We start from the raw sequence: 18,774 nt of genomic DNA on the forward strand, positions 1-18,774 counted from the left end.
CGTAACTGACTGAACTACCCAGGTGCCCCAGAAATTTTTAATTGAAAATTGATAAGCTATATTTTACTATGTTGTAAATTTTTTCTTCTGAATTTATCCTTGTTGAAGACATATAAAAGGCGCCTAGCTCCTGAGTAGCAGGAGATAATCTACTGTGGTCACACTGAGTTTCTGTGATTCTGGTCAAAGGCAAACACACTTGACAGTTATATTATTTATCAAAAAGTCTCTTACGGTTTTTATCTCCCTCCCATACACAGTAAGTAAATTAAAAACCCCAAACATTTCTTGGGACATATTTTAAGCTTTAATTGTGAGTCATTTATTCAATCGAGAAAACATATATTTAATTGATCCTACTATGTACTATGTACTATGTACTCCTACCTAGTACTGAGATTGTAGATTGATAATTTTAGTTTGTACATACATGACCATGATCCAAAGTAGAAAGTGATAAGTGCATAGGTCAGTTAAAATTGCTTCAACGGCAAGTGATGGAATATTCAGACTGACAGTGATTTATCAAGAATTTATTCTTTTCTCATGGGAATGTAGTCTGGAAAATAAGCAGTTCAGGACTGATAGATCAGCTTCACAAATCTATCAGGGATTCAATTTCCTTCTTTCTTGCTACTCGGCTGCCTTCTGCATATAGTTGTTTTTTTTTTTTTTAATTTTTTTTTTCAAGATTTATTTATTTTTGGGACAGAGAGAGACAGAGCATGAACGGGGGAGGGGCAGAGAGAGAGAGAGGGAGACACAGAATCGGAAACAGGCTCCAGGCTCTGAGCCATCAGCCCAGAGCCTGACGCGGGGCTCGAACTCACGGACCGCAAGATCGCGACCTGGCTGAAGTCGGACGCTTAACCGACTGCGCCACCCAGGCGCCCCTGCATATAGTTTTTACTTCAGAGTCTAAAATGGTTGCTTGAGCTCCAGCTATTACATTCATATTCCCACCAGCAGGAAAGAGGAAAGACAATACCCCTCTCTTTGAGGACCCTTCCTGTAAGTCACATTTACTACTTCTAGTTTCATTTCATGAGCAAGAACTCAGCCACATGGCCTTACATAGCTGCAAGCGAGGCTGGGAAATGTTGTCTCTATTCTTAGTGGCCATTAAATATTGACCCAAACAAAATTTAGGATTCTGTTTCTAAGATTAAAGGAAAGAATAGATGCTAGCAGTCAATTAGTCTCTGCCACCTACCAGAAATTCAGATAAGGCAGAGGGAGATTATTTATAGCTAGGGTATCAAGGGAAACTTTCTGAATGAGGTTAAATATGAATTACTTCTCCGAGGATTTGGACTTAGGCAGGTAGATGTTGGAGAAATAGTGTGGAACCATGATTTCCAAACTGTGGGCTGAGGTCCCCCAAACACTGCAGTGACTCACAGAGGCTCTGCTAGTTATTTTCAGTTTTTGAAAGGAATCCAGTGATACTCAACATTTGTTGGTTATCAAAAATACTAGCTTGAGATAGTTTACAGTTTCCACATTGTACTATATTCCTCTTGATATCATCCTGTCTTCATAAGGCTGCGTTCTTGATGGTTACTGTGTAAAAAGTTGTACCACGGAAAAAATCACACGCGATGAATGGTGGTGATTTCCAATCTGATTCCAAGGTTTGAGGTGTTGTGTGTAAGTATTTGTCATTACTTAAGAATCACATGAAAATTTTGCTTATTTCAATTTATGTGTTGTATTTTTTCAAATGGCTACTAAGTGCTTAGGATGCAAAAACGTATAAAATAGTGGTACCAAGAGACTTAAAAAAATGGAACTGTTAGGCATTTCTTTTGGTTTAGGCCACTGAAAAAAAATTACCTGGAAGCCAATAATTCCCTGAGCCAAGAATGTCTGGGAATCTCTGATTTAGGGGGTTAATGGTGTTACAAAACCACTTCTTTTCATGTTCTTAACAAAGATAGTATTTAAAAAATTTTGCCTATTAAAAAAACCCACTAAAATTTACTCCTTGAATCACAAAAGTTTCTAACTGACTTCAAAGCTCATAATAGGAAATGTGAGTATGGCATTGTACCAATACTCCTAGTAAAAGCCAATTTTATTAATTTTAGTATATTTTCCCTGAACGGGAAATATTTTTACTTTTTTTACCAAACACATTTTCTACTCCATGATTTTGGAATAGACTTTGTAAGGCGTATATAATTTAAAAAAAGAAGTAGTAATTTCCATTAATGATGCACAGAGCAATTTCTGTTTAGGTGATTTAATTCATTTATTTATTCAGTTGGTATTGGTCCACTCCTGATTGTGTTCAGGTGCTACTGTAGATGCTGGTACACTGATGAGAAAAGGGAACGATCTGCATATAAAGAGTCACAACTGAGTTAGTACTATTTATGCTATGATTACAGAAGCAGGTATCTCCTTGTTCTAAAGCAGCTTCTGCCATTTGCAGCTGTGGAAGTATTCCCAAGACTGCACTATGTGCTAATGAAGTCAGATGCTCCAGGAAGACAGAACAAGATAAAGGCTAATGTACCTGAAATGTCAACTATGGTCTCTTTGACCTTTGAAATCTTTTTTAAGTTTATGTATTTATTTTGAGAAGAGAGAGAACACGAGTGAGAGATCATGTGTGAGCAGGAGAGGGGCAGAGAGAGAAGGAGAGAGAGAATCCCAAGCAGGTTCCATGATGTCAGCATAGAGCCTGACGCGGGCTTGAACTCAAGAACCATGAGATCATGACCTGAGCCAAAATCAAGAGTCGGATGCTTAACTGGGCCACCCAGATGTCCCTGACCTTTGAAATCTTAACAAAATGGACTTGAAATCCCACACACCCCTGTGGAAGTCCAAAGCCCTCTCCAAATCTCTACCAATACACTGGGTACATGCTTCTCATGATCGTATCTTGGTTCTAGGCTCTGAATTTTCTGAATTAGTTAAGTTTGGGAATCATTTTTCATGTTGCCTTTTCTCGTATCCAATGATATACATCCTCTTCATCATTCTGGCTAGAATGTAGAGAACAAATTAGGGAGAGAAATAATGGATATAGGTAAACATGATGGTAAATTTTTGCTAGAATATAAGATCTATGAAGCTGGAGATTTTTGCCTGCACAATGATATATCCCAAGTGCCCAAACATCACCTGACACACAACAGGTGCTCAATTACTTTTTCCTGAGATAGGAAACTCTAGAAAAATACCAGATAGGAGGATAAAGATTATTTGTTTTGTTTCAGACATGTCAAGTTTGAGGTATTTTTGTAACATCCATTGAGAAGATGTCAAATGGCCTGTTGGATACAAAAGTCTGGAGCTCAGGGGAAAGAATTATGCTCAGTATTTAAAGATGTAAGTCACATGTACAGGGTTGGCAATTGATGCTATTTGTGTAGGTGACATTGCCTGGAGAGTGTGAATGTGAGAAAAGAGCCTACAGAAAGAGAAGGAATGACCATAGAGACAGGAGAAAGAGAAGTCAAGGGAAGAAAGTGCTTGAAGCAGATGGGAGTGGCTGAGAATGTGATCATTCAAATGATATTGAGATGTCATTACAATGATGACTGAAAAATGTCATTTGGATATGGCAATATGGACATTGTTGGTGACCATACCAAAAAGTCTTTTGGTGTGGTGACAGAAGTGGGTCCCAAATTGTAGTGGCCACAAGAGTAAACAGTAAGTGAAGAAATTTGGACAATAAATATTAACAACTCTCAGGGTGTTTGGGATGCAAAAGAAGGAGAGAACTAGGACAGTGGCTGTTGCAATTAGGCTTGAAGACGGTTAAAAAAATAACTGGAGAAATCTAAACATGATAAAAAGCTGATGGCAGTGAGAGAGGGGTGGGGAATGAGGGAGAGAAGGAGAGAGAGAGAATAAGAGAGAGAGAGAGAAAGAATTTGGATTTGGATGTATGATTTAATGGAGAATTAAGATGTAAGATTCCTGAGCAGGGAAAAGGAGATGGAGTGTGGGAGGATTAGCCTTAAAAAAAAATTTTTTTTTAAGGTTTATTTATTTTGAGAGAGAGAGAGAGAGAGAGAGAGAGAGAGAGAGAGCGCACGTGGGGTAGGGACAGAGAGAGAGAGAGAGAGCAAGAGAGACTTCCAAGCAGGCTCTGTGCTGACACAGTGCAGAGCCTGAAAGGGGGTTTGAACTCATGAATTGTGAGATCATGACCTGAGCCAAAATCAAGAGTCAGATGTTTAACTGATTGAAACACCCAGGCACCCCAGGATTAGTCTTAAATATGAGGAGCCTTAAATAGCTTCTCTGTTTGAACAGGAAGGAAGGGTCTACAAATGATCAGATGTGTAGGTTTAGATTTAAGTAAGTGAGGCAATTCTCATTTGACAGTTTTTGTTCTCTGTGTAAGATGGGAATTGAGATGGGTCATTTTTTAGGGTGAGGGTGGAATGGGAGAAGGTAGTTTGAGGAGAATGGAGAAGGCTTTAAGTCAGCAATTGAGTAGTCCTGTTGAGTGACTTTTTATAGCTACACTCAACTGTCCAGGTGTAGATACAGAGAGATAAGATTGTTGGATTCATCTGGTATTGACTTTTACATGATGGGTGAGAAGAAAATTTAGAGGGGTGAGCAGGTTCAGGGCATTAGCAAGAGTATTGTTGCATTAATGGCACAAAGATTTTAAAGAAGATATGTAGGGAAATGAAAAAAGGAGAGAGCTGATAGACTGGAACAAGATAGAGGCATCCATGGACAGCCGGTCTCCAAAGAGTCAGAGGATGGCTGTCATGAGAATGGTTGAGTCAGCAAGTTCAGGGGTGAGCATGAGAGAGTTAAAAATATGAAAGGAGAGGGATGAGAAGGTCTCCCACATGGAATCAAGTTGACTCAAGAAAATATCCTAGTTAGATAGATTGTATCCGTACATGTGGTATAAACCAACATGGCAGCTTTTAAAAGAAATGTAGCTCTTAAGATATAAGAAATGAGTTTTTACCAGCAGGATTAACAAAACACAAGAAGGACATATTTGAAGTATGTGCAGGTCAATCAGATGCAGTCTTGCCTGCCTGTCCCATGGAATGCTGTGCTTGTGCTTGTCTTACAGTTTCAAGCCCGTGGAGGTAGTTTCTGGAAGAGGGTGCCCTCTGGAGAGAGGGTTGTAGTCCACTGAAACAAAGCTTAGGAATTTCCCTAGCAGGTTATCTCATCTGGTGTTATTAACTCAACAAGAGAGTCTAAGAGTTATGTTATGCCCAGGGGAAACTCCTCTGGCCTCTGAGTAATGCAGCACTTATAGCTATAGTCCTAAGTGGTCATGAGTACAGGAGGACAGTTATGAAATTGACAATAGTGCTGGCTTTCTTCTAAGTATTTCTTTCTCTTCTCCCCTTGATAAGAGCAAAAAATTTCCTAGACACTGGAGAACATATTTGCACAAATCATGAATATGGTTTCTGGAGGTCAAGTACTTGTTGACTTGTTGACTTGACTCCTATATCCATAGGAGATATCAGAATGAGCTTCTAGCACTTTCTCCGCTGACTCTTCATGGATCAATACTAAATAGGATGTGCTTGTCTACAAGATTCCAGACAGTGTTGAGGCCATTGTGAATTTGCTACCTAAGAAGATGATCTCTGTAACCTCCTGTGACCATCTTAACAAAGAAACCTTTTCAACTGTTATAGAAGCCAAAGAAAGTTCATAACTTCCTTACCTCTCTGATTGTATCTTACCACTCTTTAAAACTATAGTAGGACTTTTCAGGGGTACTTTTCTCGGAATTATGTTTGCCTCAAGTGCTGGTTCTCTGTAATGCTTTACCTGATCCTGCAGCAAGAAATTGTATTCCTATCTTTTGAATTCTTACGGCACTTTAGCTGTAAGTGTCATGGTGCTTAACATTTGCTACCTTGACATGTAGGTATATCGTTTATGGACTTATCTCTCCTATAAGACTGTGAGCTTTTGAGGGACAGTTAGTCTGAAATCATAGTTACATCCATCACCATGCTGATGATAATCTTAGGTTTTCAATAACTAATTGCTGAGTAAATGAAGTCAGTAGATTCTCCTACTGTCTCTGTTGGGCTGTAGTCCCACATTTGCTTATTTCCATGCCTGAAAGGACACCACCCGTCCAACGCTGGTGTTGTAATTATTGTGCTATTGCAGATCTTATATTAAATTGTGTCAGTGTGTTGGTTTGCAAACTTAGGAGCTTCCTGGGTAAAATTCGAAACTGGCTTTTACACACAGAGTGCAAGGAGATACTGAAGAAAAAGACCACTTCAGATTGGTAGATGGTAGGTTTAAGAAGCAAGGTAACTTACTATGAGGCTTGTCTTAGGCAGACAAGATGAGTGAATTTCCACACCTGCCTGCCTGAATCATAAAAGTTTATATAGAGGTCTTAACTAGGTTTAGTCATGTGTATTGTCCAGATGGTCTCAACAACACATTGCTCTCTCAAGGCTGCATTCTTGAAAATGGCTCTGGCTGTGGGAACAGTGGTACATTTCAAGGACGGGGGAGGGAGTGAGGAGCCTCTGATTGCCTGGGTTCCGCTCACGGGTCGATGGGTGGTCACATTCTTTTTATGGTGTCCTCTAACACAGTGCCATGTCTTCGTGCAGATCAAATTGTAAATTCACTCTGATCTCACTTTGGCTGATGGATTAAACCAGGTGCAGAGGGAATGGGTCAGTAAAGACATTAACCTAGCAGATCAAGCCATTCTCAAGCTAACATCATAGGTTCTTTCAAATAATATGTCTCATGGGGTATGCTTAAAATTACAGAGGGTGTCATTACATCACAGTACATGTAGTGAACACTGCCTGCAATATGTGTTAGCGAATAAGAATTGGTTCTGATTTAGGGGGAATAAAGCAGAAATGGAATATCACATATGCCTTGCAATCCAGAAGAACGTATCCAAGTTGCCTTTTTATCCATGAGAAATTTTCAAGTACTTGTTATATGCTGTAAACGATCAAGTACAGGACCATTCTATTAGAAACTTCTTGATTAGGATAAAGGTCTATCTCAAAGGCCATTCATTTTTCAAAATTAGACATTCGTTATAAGGGAAGAACCAACAAAACCTGATAATGCGGGGCATGGGGGGGTGATGGAGAAGTGAGGAGTCTTGGGGTACTGGAGTAGTGGAATGTCTGTTAGCAAAAATATGGAAATCAAGAGAAGAACTAGCTTTAAGGTAGAGGCAGAGAAAGAGATTAATTTGGTTTTGGACTTGTTGAGAAGAGATGCCGCTGAGCACCGGGCATTGGAAATATATGATACAACTTGGAAGGAAGTTGGAGACTCGAGAAAGGTTCAGCAGTCACTCATGCAGAGGTTATCATTCAAGCTCTGAAACTGTCACAGAAGAAAATGCTGGAGAGTCAGAAGTCTAAGAGGAAGCCGTGAGAAACACCTTCACATGGGATTGGAAGAATCGCTCATAGTGAGGGACTCAAATCTCTTTTAATTTCATCTCAGACTCCTGTTGAAAATGTCAGTGCCCTAAACTAGCCATTTGCAAGAAATGAACTTCCAGACATCATTTCTGGCAAGGGACCAAACTAAAAATCAAGGTATTTAATTTTAGTTTAAATTAGCAAAATTTCAAGTACTTTAAGATAAGAATGTTGTCGGAACCATCTCATAATGCTTTCACAAATAGACTGCAGGGGCAGCCTGGACAGTGGAAGGTATCCTCAGGGGTTGTCAGTGTTTAACTGGTCAACAGGACAGGCTCTCTTTTTCATTGTTCAGCTTGTCACTAAATACATGGTGAGTAATATTTAATCTTGCTGAATTATAAATGGCTGAAAATTAATTTTATCCAGATTCATGCAGATTGGGCTTAGGACTGAGGGGACGAACAACAGTGAAATCTAGATAATGTCCTGTCTACACCTACTCACCAATATTTTATCACTGTACTAGGTAGTCTTTGCTTGTAGCTCTGGGCCAAGATAAGTCCTTGCCATGGAAACTCAGAGCCCTTTGAAATAATACCAAATTGGCAAATATGTTCAAGATGGGATATCGTTAAAAGTTCATGTACTCCTGAAAAACACTTCAGAAACAGATGATTTTATCTGCCTTGAATGTGGTTGTATAGTTATTTGTTCACTTAATAGTGTGATTTAATGCCTAAGTTCATTTTTATGCCCTAAAGCACACGCACTAGAATCTCTCAGGAATGCTGCTTCTCTGAATGGACAGCTCTACTCTATAATTTCATACCGTGTATTGCGTTGCCTTGTGATATTAAAACCATGTTTCATATTCCTCTTTTACGTTAGGTCTTGGGAGCTGTTGACAATAACATGGGTGATGGCTGCTCTCAGAAGCTGGCAACTGTGAATATTCTCCGCTTCCTGTTGCTGGTCTTGATTCCGTGTATCTGTGCCCTCATTGTCCTGCTCGTGATCCTGCTCTCCTTTGTTGGTGAGTGATGCCACTATTAAAGAAAAATGGAGTCAAAATGAAAATGAGCATAACCGTCATTTCTACTTAGTACTTATTTAACCTGAAGTGTCAACTTGGTGAAAGGGTTACCTGTTGACTATCTAATGCAAATCTGAAGTTTCTGCCAGTGTAATCACTCTGCTAGTGATTATTATCAATATAAATTAATGAAGTAATTAATTAAAAGCACTTAAGGTGTGATTACCAGGTACCAGGCACTTTGAAAGTCCCTGAGAACCTAGGGATGGTTAAAAGTCCTTTCGTAGGAACTCATGGGGGAGAGGAAGAGATGATTACTACACAAGGCAACACAAGTTGATGGAGGTTTACCCTAGGTACTTTGGGGGAAATCGAAGAAGGGTTCATGAGGCATTAACATTTTAACTTTGGGAGAGTTCATAGCAATTCAGGTAAGAAGGCCATAGTACAAGTACAGGGTTTGGCAGAGATAGTAGCAAGTGCAAAAGTATAACCTTGTGCTAGATGGAGGTAGACTTAGGAGATTGGGTAGAATTTTGGCAGTGGGAGTAAATGCAGTTAGATTGATAGATAAAAGTCCAAATGACACAGGCCCTTCCTTGCATGTTGTCCTAAGGGAATTGGGCTTAAGCTCCTAGGTAATTGGTTTTCAAACTCTATTCCATGAAACCAAGGTTCTGAGGAAGAATTCCAAGGATTACACAAATGTTTTCTTTTTTCTTTCTTTTTAAAAAAAATGTTTTAAGTTTATTATTTATTTTTGTGTGTGAGAGAGAGAGAGCACACACAAGCAGGGGAGGGGCAGAGAGGAGAGACAGAATCCCATGCAGGCTCCATGCGGTTAGCGCAGAACCCAGTGTGGGCCCAGACTCACAAACCTTGAGATCATAACCTGAGCCAAGCTCAAGAGGAATGTGCTTAACCAACTATGTCACCCTTTTTTTTTAATTTTAGAGAGAGAGGGGGGAGAGCTGGAAAGAGGGGCAAAGGGATAAAGAGAGAATTTTTAAAAAAATGTTTATTTATTTTTGAGGCGGGGGGAAGGGCCAGAGAGAGGGAGAGAGGCAGAGAGAAGGGGACAGAGGATCTGAAGCAGGCTCAAAGCCCAATTTGGGGCTCGAACTCATGAACCACGAGATCATGACATGAGATGAAGTCGGATGCTTAACCCCTGAGCCACCCAGATGCCCCAGGAGAGAGAGAGAGAGAGAGAGAGAGAGAGAGAGAGAGAGAGAGAGAGAATCTTAAGTTGGCTCCACACTCAGTGTGGAGCTTGACATGGGGCTCAATCCCACTAGCCTGGGATCATGCCCTGAGCTGAAATCAAGAGTCAGAACCTCAACCAACTGAGCCACCCAGCCTCCCTGCAAATGTTTGTTTTGGCTTTCAATTTATAAAAGAAATCTTAAACACATACTCAAACTAAATATTACACACCAATTTTTAACCGAGTGGAGACCAACAACCAAGTAATTTGTGCTGACAGATTAATTCATTTGTATTTGGACCTTGCTATCTCTGTAAATGAATCAAATGCTAAACTTAAAAGGTGAACTGTTAGTGGGGAGAAACCCCAAAATACTACTTTTGGTAGTTACCTATTGCTATGAATCAGGATTTTTTTTGATCATGTGCATTCAAATGAAATAGAGGAATAAATAGTAAGATGATTTTGATCAAATTGCTTACCAACAATTTTGAATTTTTATATTTCATCAAAACTACCTATTATTTTCTAATTGGTTTTTAATAAGTTATACACTTATAACTTAGACAGTAAATTAATCCTAATAAAATACAGCTTCTGTTTGTAGATATTAGGAACTTATATAGTATTAATTTGAAAATAGTATTTATTTTCTAGAAAAATGCTTGAGAACCACTGCTATGAGTGGTAGTTTACCATTAGAAGATCTTTCCAAGCAGGGATAAATCTGATCATATTTGCATCTGCAAAAGACAGTAGGTCTAGATAAACCACAGAGGATTGGAGGCAGAAAGTCAGGAGGCCTTTTTGAGGCTCTGGCTATGGTCTAAGTAAAAAAATGATAAGGGCTTGAATTAAGGCATTTGGTGGATTAAAATCAGAAATCAGGACTGATTGGATTTTGCTGTGAAGGAAAAGAGGTATCAATGTTGACCTCTGAATTTTTGGCTTAGGCAACCAGGGTGATTTTGGTACCATTTGTTCGAGGAGGAAATAAAAGTGGAAGAGTGTGATGTAGGTAGATGGAAGGCAGGTTGGAAGTTTAGTTTGGACATGTTAACTTAGAGATACTTGTGGGAAAACAAAATATATTGGCATCATAGTTTAAGTGCATTTATCTTGATCAAATTCAACAGTGTAGGCAAGACTAAGAAATGAATGTAGGTATAGGGATGCCTGGGTGGCTTAGTCGGCTAGGCGACTGACTTCCGCTCAGGTCATGATCTCACAGTTTGTGAGTTCAAGCCCCGCGTCGGGCTCTGTGCTGACAGCTCAGAGCCTGGAGCCTGCTTCAGATTCTGTGTTCCCTCTCTCTCTAACGCCTCCCCTGCTCATGCTGTGTCTCTCTCTCTCTCTTTGTTTCTCTCTGTTTCTCTCAAAAATAAATAAACATTAAAAAAAATTTAAAAAAAAAAGAAATTAATGTAGGTATAGAAGAACATGTTGCTTTCCTAAGGAAATTTCAAAGGAAATTGTGACTACACATGATTTTTGGCTTTCGTGTTCACTTTAGAACTTAGGGTGCCTGAGTGTCTCGGTTGAGTGCTGACTCTTAATTTCAGTTCAACTCATGATCCCATGGTCATGAGATCAAGCCCCAAGTTGGGCCTGTGCTAGGCTTGGAGGCTGCTTGGGATTCTCTCTCTCCCTCTCTCTCAGCACCGTGCCCCCCACCCCCAATAAATAAATAAACAAACAAACAAAAAAAGAACTTAACTCTCACCCCACTGTTACTGGTTTGAAGCTAGAAGGATCTAGAAGGGAAGCCGAGTCTGACCAGTTATGAAGGTGTGAGTCTCGCTGGCAGTTGAAGCAATAGAAATAGATGAACCATAAACAGGAAGTGTACTGATCAAAAGCTGAGGGCAAAAGCCCTGGAGTATTTAAGGGGAAGATAAAGAAAAAGAAGGAATCAAGAGATACAGGAAGAATGGTCAGAGAAGAAGGAAAAGAACCCGAAGTGCTGGGTTTCATACCCAAGAGAGGAGAGACACTGCAGAGGTTACAAAGTGACAAGTTAGAAGAGGAAACAGGAAGTGGCTCAGCCCAGGAAGACTTCAGGTTATCTACTGGAGTTTTAGTCGCCCTGCCCCCACATGGTACCAACTGTGGTCTGCTCTCAGGCCAGAGACAGGACAAAACTCTGAAACTCTTCTCTGCCACTCTTTTCTTCCAAGACTCAACTCTTCTCCAGAATTGGCCAGCTTCTGTTTCCTTTCCTGGGCCTTCGGGTACTTTTTTGGTGTGTTTCGTCCAGATTTATAGTTGTTATCTTTGCGAGGGTCTGTCTGATAGGAGCTCCCTCAGTCAGACCACTGTCATTTTTAAAGGTCTAATTCTAAGAGGTTCAGAGGCTCACACACACTGAAGAGTATTTCCTTTCATTCTCAGGGTAGAATGCTAAATGTAAGTTTTAAACACATTTTTAAGTACCTCAGGGGTTGATGGGGGGGTGGAAGGGGGTGGAGGGTGGGTGATGGGTATTGAGGAGGGCACCTTTTGGGATGAGCACTGGGTGTTGTATGGAAACCAGTTTGACAATAAACTTCATATATTGAAAAAAAAAATAAGTACCTCAGGGCTTAGAGGCCTCTGCACGGAGGTGAGATGCTATTAAAGCAGTGCTTTAATCGGGTTAAATTTGTTTGTTTGCTTCTTTATTTATTAGATTCTAATTTTTGTACAGCTTTATTGGAATATAATTCACATACCTATTTAAAGTGGATATTGGACAATTTTTAGTATATTCACAGATCAGTGTCACCATCCCTACAATCAATTGTGGAACATTTTTATCACATTAAGAAGGCACTCTATACTTTTTACTGTTAGTCCCCTATATTTCCATCCTCCTCTTGCAGCCACTAATCTATGTTCTGTCTCTATAGATGTCCCTAGTCTGGACATTTTGTATGAGCATATGTGGTTTTGTAACTGGCATTTTTTACTTGGGATAATATTTTCAAGATTCATCCATATTGTATTATGTATCAGTACCCCACTCTTTCTTATGGCCGAATAATGTTCTATTGTATTGATTTACCACATTTTTAAAATCCATTTGCCAGTTGATGGACATTTTAGTTGTTTCCGTCTTTTGGTTATTATGAATAATGTTTCTCTGAATATTCATGTACAAGTTTTTGTGTGAACCTGTTTCCATTACTCTTGGGTTATACCTAAGAGTACAATTTTTTTTATCACTATATATGGGATTAGGAAATGTACCATTTATAACCACTTTTGAGTACGATTTTGGCTTATATTTAAGTAACCTTTAGAAAGTGAGAGTTTCCTGGACAGTTTCTTCAAAAACATTCTTTTCATAGATTCTGCCCCAGATGATTTGATATGGATATGTTAAGTAGTATCTGCTCAAATAAATATTTTCTATTTTATAACTGACATGTTTGTTTTTGTAATAAGCAATAAAACAGTTTTATATTTTTGTTTTTAAAAATAACCTTATTAAATTATTCTGCTTACTTTAAAAAATGTTCTGTTTGTTTTGAGTTGTTAACTGCATGCTCTTTCAAAGTTATTTATTTATTTATGGGTCCATAAGTGTTGCTGTGGGATGCTGGGATGCCAATTTTGTATAAATAACAGGAGTTGTAGCTTCAAAAGACAACAATAATAGCGAGAGGATTATGAATTAGGAAAAGATAATAAAAGCCTTATGCTAATACAGATGCACTCTGTGTAGTAGTGTTTTGTCCCTTTGGGCTTCTCTCATGCAAAAAGTCAAGTTAGTAAAGAGATTCTGGAAGATAAGGGAGTTGGACTTTCTAAATAATTATTTCAGGAGCAGGATATAGAGGGGAGCAGTAGCAAATTATTTCTCTCCTCAACCCACAAACCTGAAGCTGGAGCTACAAAGGTTTAGTTTAGTTTAGTATTTCTTTTTTTCTTTCTTTCTTCTTCTTCTTCTTTTTTTTTTTTTGAAAGTTTGTTTATTTTGAGAGAGACAGAGAGAGAGTATGAGTTGAGAAGGGGAAGAAAGATGGAGAGAGGGAGAATCCCAGTTGGGCTGTGTGTGATCAGTACACAGAGCCTAAAGCAGGGCTTGAACTCATGAAACTGTGAGATCATGAGCTGAAATCAAGAGTCAGATTCTTAACTGACTAAGCCACCCAGGTGCCCCAGTTGAGTATTTCTAAAATTATTGGATAGTCTGAGCTGTCCATATGGTTCCAAAAATTTGGACTTTAAAATAAAGATTTAGGTTTTTAAAAAGTGAAAGTCCAGGATCAGGTGGATTTCAAGGTGGATTTTACCAAACATTTAAAGAAGAACTGGGGCACTTGGATGGCTCAGTCAGTTAAGCTTCCGACTTTGGCTCAGGTCATGATCTCACAGTCCGTGAGTTTGAGCCCCCGCGTTGGCCTCTGTGCTGACAGCTCAGAGCCTGGAGCCTGTTTCAGATTCTGTGTCTCCCTCTCTCTCTGCCCCTTCCCTGCTCTCTCTCTCTCTCTCTCTGTGTCTCTAATAATAAATAAACATTAAAAAATAATAAAAAAAAATAAAGAAGAGTTAATATGTATTCTCTTCAAACTATTCCAAACAACAGAAGAGGAAGAAGAGCTTACAAAGACATTCTATGAGGCCAGCATTACTCTGATACCAAAACCAGACAAAGACACCACACAAAAAAAGAAAATGATAAGCCAGTATCCCTGATGAACACAGATGCAAAAACTCTTAACAGAATAGCAAACTATTCAATAATACATTAAAAGGATCATTCACCAGAATCAAGTGGAATTTATTCTGAGGTTGCAAGGATGGTTCAATATTTGCAAATCAATCAATATGATCAACCACATCAACAAAATGAAGAATAAAAATCATGTGATCATCTTAATAGATGCAAAAAACCATTTGACAAAATTCAACATCTGTTCATGATAAACACTCCCAACAAAGTGGGTTTAGAGGGAACATACCTCGGCATAATAAATGCCACATGTAAAAAAGTCACAGCTGACATCATACTCAATGGTGAAAAACTGAGAGCCTTTCCTATAAGATTAGGAACTCTCACTACCTTTATTCAGCATTGTACTGGAAGTCCTATTCATGGTAATCAGAAAAGAAAAGAAATAAAAGGAACCCATATTGGTAAGGAAGAAGTTAAGCTGTCACTATTTGCTGATGGCATGATACTATACATAGAAAATCTTAAATCCTCCACCAAAAAGCTATTAGAGGAAATAAATAACTGGTAAATCTGCAGGATACAAAATTAACCCCCAGAAATCAATAGTATTTCTATACACTAATGAAGTAGCATCAATAGAGAAATTAACAAAACAATCCATTTAGAATTGCACCAAAAAGAATAAAATACCTAGGAATAAACTTAACCAAGGCAGTGGAAGACCTTTACTCTGAAAACTGGAAAACATTGATGAAAGAATTGAAGATGACACAAACAAATGGAAAGATATTCCATACTCATGAATGGGAAGAATTAATATTGTTAAAATGTCCATATTATCCAAAGCAATCTACAGATTCAATGCAATTACTATGAGAATACTAAGAGCATTTCACCTAGAACTAGAAGAAATAATACTAAAATTTGTATAGCACCCATAAGACCCCAAGTAGCCATAGCCAACTTGAGAAATCAGAACAAAGCTGGAGGTACCACAATCCCAGATTTCAAGATATACAACAAAGCTATAGTAATAAAAACAGTATAGTGCTAGCACAAAAATTGACACATAGATCAATGAAACAGAATGGAGTTCAGAAATAAACCCATACTTATATAGTCAATTTATCTATGACAAAGAAGTCCAGAATATATAATGGGAAAAAGTCTCTTCGACAACTGGTGCTGGGAAAATGACAGCTGCATGCAAACGCGTGAAAGTGGACCACTTACTTACAGGATATGCAAAAATAAACTTGAAATGGATTAAAGATCTAAATGTGGCACTGATACCATAAAATTCCTAGAAGAAAACATAGGTAGTGATTTCTTTGAGATCAGCCATAGAAATATTTTCCTTGTGTGTCTCCTGAAGCAAGGGAAACACAAACAAAATTAAACTGTTGGGCTACACCAAAATAAAAAGCTTCTGCACAGTGAAGGAAACCATTAACAAAACAAAAAGATAACTTACTGAGTGGGAGGGGATATACACAAATGATATACCTGATAAGGGGTTAATATCCAAAATACATAAAGAATTTATACAACTTAACACCAAAACCCCACAGAAATCCAATTAAAAAATGGGCAGAATGGGAAAGCAAGCTGGTACCGTCACTCTGGAAAACAGTATGGAGTTTCCTCAAAAAACTAAAAATAGAACTACCCTACGACCCAGCAATTGCACTACTAGGCATTTATCCAAGGGATACAGGTGTGCTGTTTCAAAGGGACACATGCACCCCTATGTATATAGCAGCACTATCAACAATAGCCAAAGTATGAAAAGGACCCCAATGTCCATCGATGGAATGGATAAAGAAGATGTGGCATATATATTCAATGGAGTATTGCTCGGCAATCAAAAAGAATGAAATCTTGCCATTTGCAACTACGTGAATGGAACTGGAGGGTATTATGCTAAGTGAAATTAGTCAGTCAGAGAAAGACAAATATCATATGGCTTTACTCATATGAGGACTCTAAAAGACAAAACAGATGAACATTGGGGAAGGGAAGCAAAAATAATATAAAAACAGGGAGGGGGACAAAACATAAAAGACTCTTAAATATAGAGAACAGAGGGTTACTGGAGGGGTTGTGGGAGGAGGGATGGGCTAAATGGGTAAGGGGCATTAAGGAATCTACTCCTGAAATCATTGTTGCACTGTATACTAACTAATTTGGATGTAAATTAAAAAAAATAAAACAATTTAAAAAAAAACTGTAAGCAAAAAAACAAAAAAAAAAGGGCAGAGGACCTGAATTATATTTTTCCAAAGAAGACATACAGACACATGAAAAGATGCTCAACATCACCAATCATCAAGGAAATGCAAATTATAACCCAATGATACATCACCTCACAGCTGTCAGAATGGCTAAAATCAAGAACACAAGAAACAGTAAGTGTTGGTGAAGATGTGGAGAAAAAGGAACCTTCATACACTGTTGGTGGGAATGCAAACTGGTGCACCCCCTGTGGAAAGCAATGTGGATATTCCTCAAAAAATGAAAAAAAAAATAAAATTACCATATCATCCAGCAGTTTCACTATGGGTATTTACTCAAAGAAAATGAAAACACTAATTTAAAAAGGTGTACGTACCCCTATGTTTATTGCAGCATTATTTGCAATAGTCCAGATATGGAAGCAACCCAATTGTCCATCAATAGACAATTGGATAAGATGGTGTGATATATGTACACAATAGGATATTATGCAGCCATATAAAAGGATGAGATCTTGCCATTTGTGATGGCATGGATAGACCTAGAGTCTGTTATGCTAAGTGAGATAAGTCAGACTAGGAAAGATAAATACCATATGATTTTACTTGTAAGTGGAATCTAAAAACACACAAAAAAGTGAATAAACAAACAAGCAAACTGAAAGTGGAATGAGACTCTAAATACAGAGGACAGACTGATGATTGCCAGAGGGAAGTGGGTGGGAGGATGGGCAAAATGGGTGAATGGGATTGGGAGGCTTCCTGTTACTAAGTCACAGGAATAAAAGGCACAGCATAGGGAATATAATCAATGATATTGTAGTAGCATTGTATGGTGACAGATGGTAGCTACATTTGTGGTGAGCACAGCATAACAGAGAGAAGTTGCACTACATTGCACAGCTGAAACTAATGTGACACTGTATGTCAATTACACTAAACATTTTTTTTTTTTAAGATTTAGGTTTTTGAAAGACATTGAAAGGAAAATTGAAGAGTCGGAAAGTTACAATATTCTCCCTAGATTTTTATTTCTTTAGTTATAACCTAATAATGAAGGGCCATGTGACATAGAAATGTAATTTATAATGTCACTGGGAAGCTGGGGTTTAATGTCTTCCTCTTCCATTTACTAGACGTGTGAGTTTTGGTCAGATGCTTTAACTTCTCTGTCAGCGGAGGAATATAATTTTTATTCATTTCGCAGCATTGTTACAAAAGTCAAATGAAAAAATTTGTGAAAGTGTTTTTATAAATGACAAAATTCATTATTAAAGTTAAGAATTAGTTTTTACTATACTCAGAAATTGACTAAAAATGGGCTTATCTTTTTTAAACTCTATCCATAAGACCTAGAATCTTTGTGCAATGATCCAGTGTCATAGTAATCCCATAATCCATAACCCCATAACCCTATTACCCAGCCATTGCCACAGTGTATTTCAGTTACGAGTATAGTTGCTAGGAAGGAATAAAATGGACTCGTTGTTGGATTTGCAATGTGATGGCAGGTTTCACATGAAACCTTTATGCTTAGACCCGAGTGTTAATTTCAGAGGTTATTCATTTCTTATCAGAACTAAACTGGGGGCAGGTTATATTGCCATCACATCCTTAGAAGAGTGAGTTTATGCCCTGGAGTACTTTATTAGAGATTGAGCTGATATCTGCTTGAAATTATATGTAAATGTATAAATAATATCTAAACATATATATGCAATATTTATTTTGCTATGTTGGGAAACATTTGAAAGAGATAGAATTGTGGCTATATTTGATACTGAATTATTCAGTCCTTTAACAAACATTTATTGAGTGCAAGGCAATCTTCCTTGAATAAACTTGGCATTGAATAAACTTGGCATTGAATAAACGTACCCTCCTGGGTACTGGACCCCACAGTTCAATGAGAGAGGAAGGCATTAAAAGATGATCACTCAATTAATTAATGCCAACAGAGGTAACTGATGTGGGAAGAAACAGTTGCTAGGAGAGCTTATGACAGGGGCCCAAAGCTAGTTTGAGTTGAGAGCAGACTTTTCTGATGGAGTGGCACTTTAATCTTGAACTCCACAATGGGGACAATAAGGGTGTTGGAGTAAGGGAGTGACATGTTTGATCTGGTAGAGGCTTTTCAAAGGTGCCTTTGGCAGGTATAGGGAGAGAAGGTTGAAGTGGGTAGAGTATGTGTCAGGGAGAAAAAATGAGGGGGGGTATTGCAACGTTCCTACAAGTGTGGTGCTTTGGGT

General features: G+C 38.4%; 1 protein-coding gene across 7 annotated transcripts in view; it reads left to right on the forward strand.

The window, feature by feature from the left end:
• Positions 1 to 18,774, forward strand: part of CORIN (corin, serine peptidase) — a 255,232-nt gene that overhangs the window by 25,300 nt on the left and 211,158 nt on the right. For all 7 annotated transcript variants that reach the window (XM_027056350.2, XM_053217396.1, XM_053217397.1 and 4 more), the window contains exon 2: positions 8,280 to 8,424. In XM_027056350.2, coding sequence (XP_026912151.1) covers positions 8,280 to 8,424 — 145 coding nt within the window. The remainder of the gene's footprint in view (positions 1 to 8,279; positions 8,425 to 18,774) is intronic.

Source organism: Acinonyx jubatus, chromosome B1 (assembly GCF_027475565.1).
Source record: "Acinonyx jubatus isolate Ajub_Pintada_27869175 chromosome B1, VMU_Ajub_asm_v1.0, whole genome shotgun sequence".
NCBI classification, from domain to species: domain Eukaryota; kingdom Metazoa; phylum Chordata; class Mammalia; order Carnivora; family Felidae; genus Acinonyx; species Acinonyx jubatus.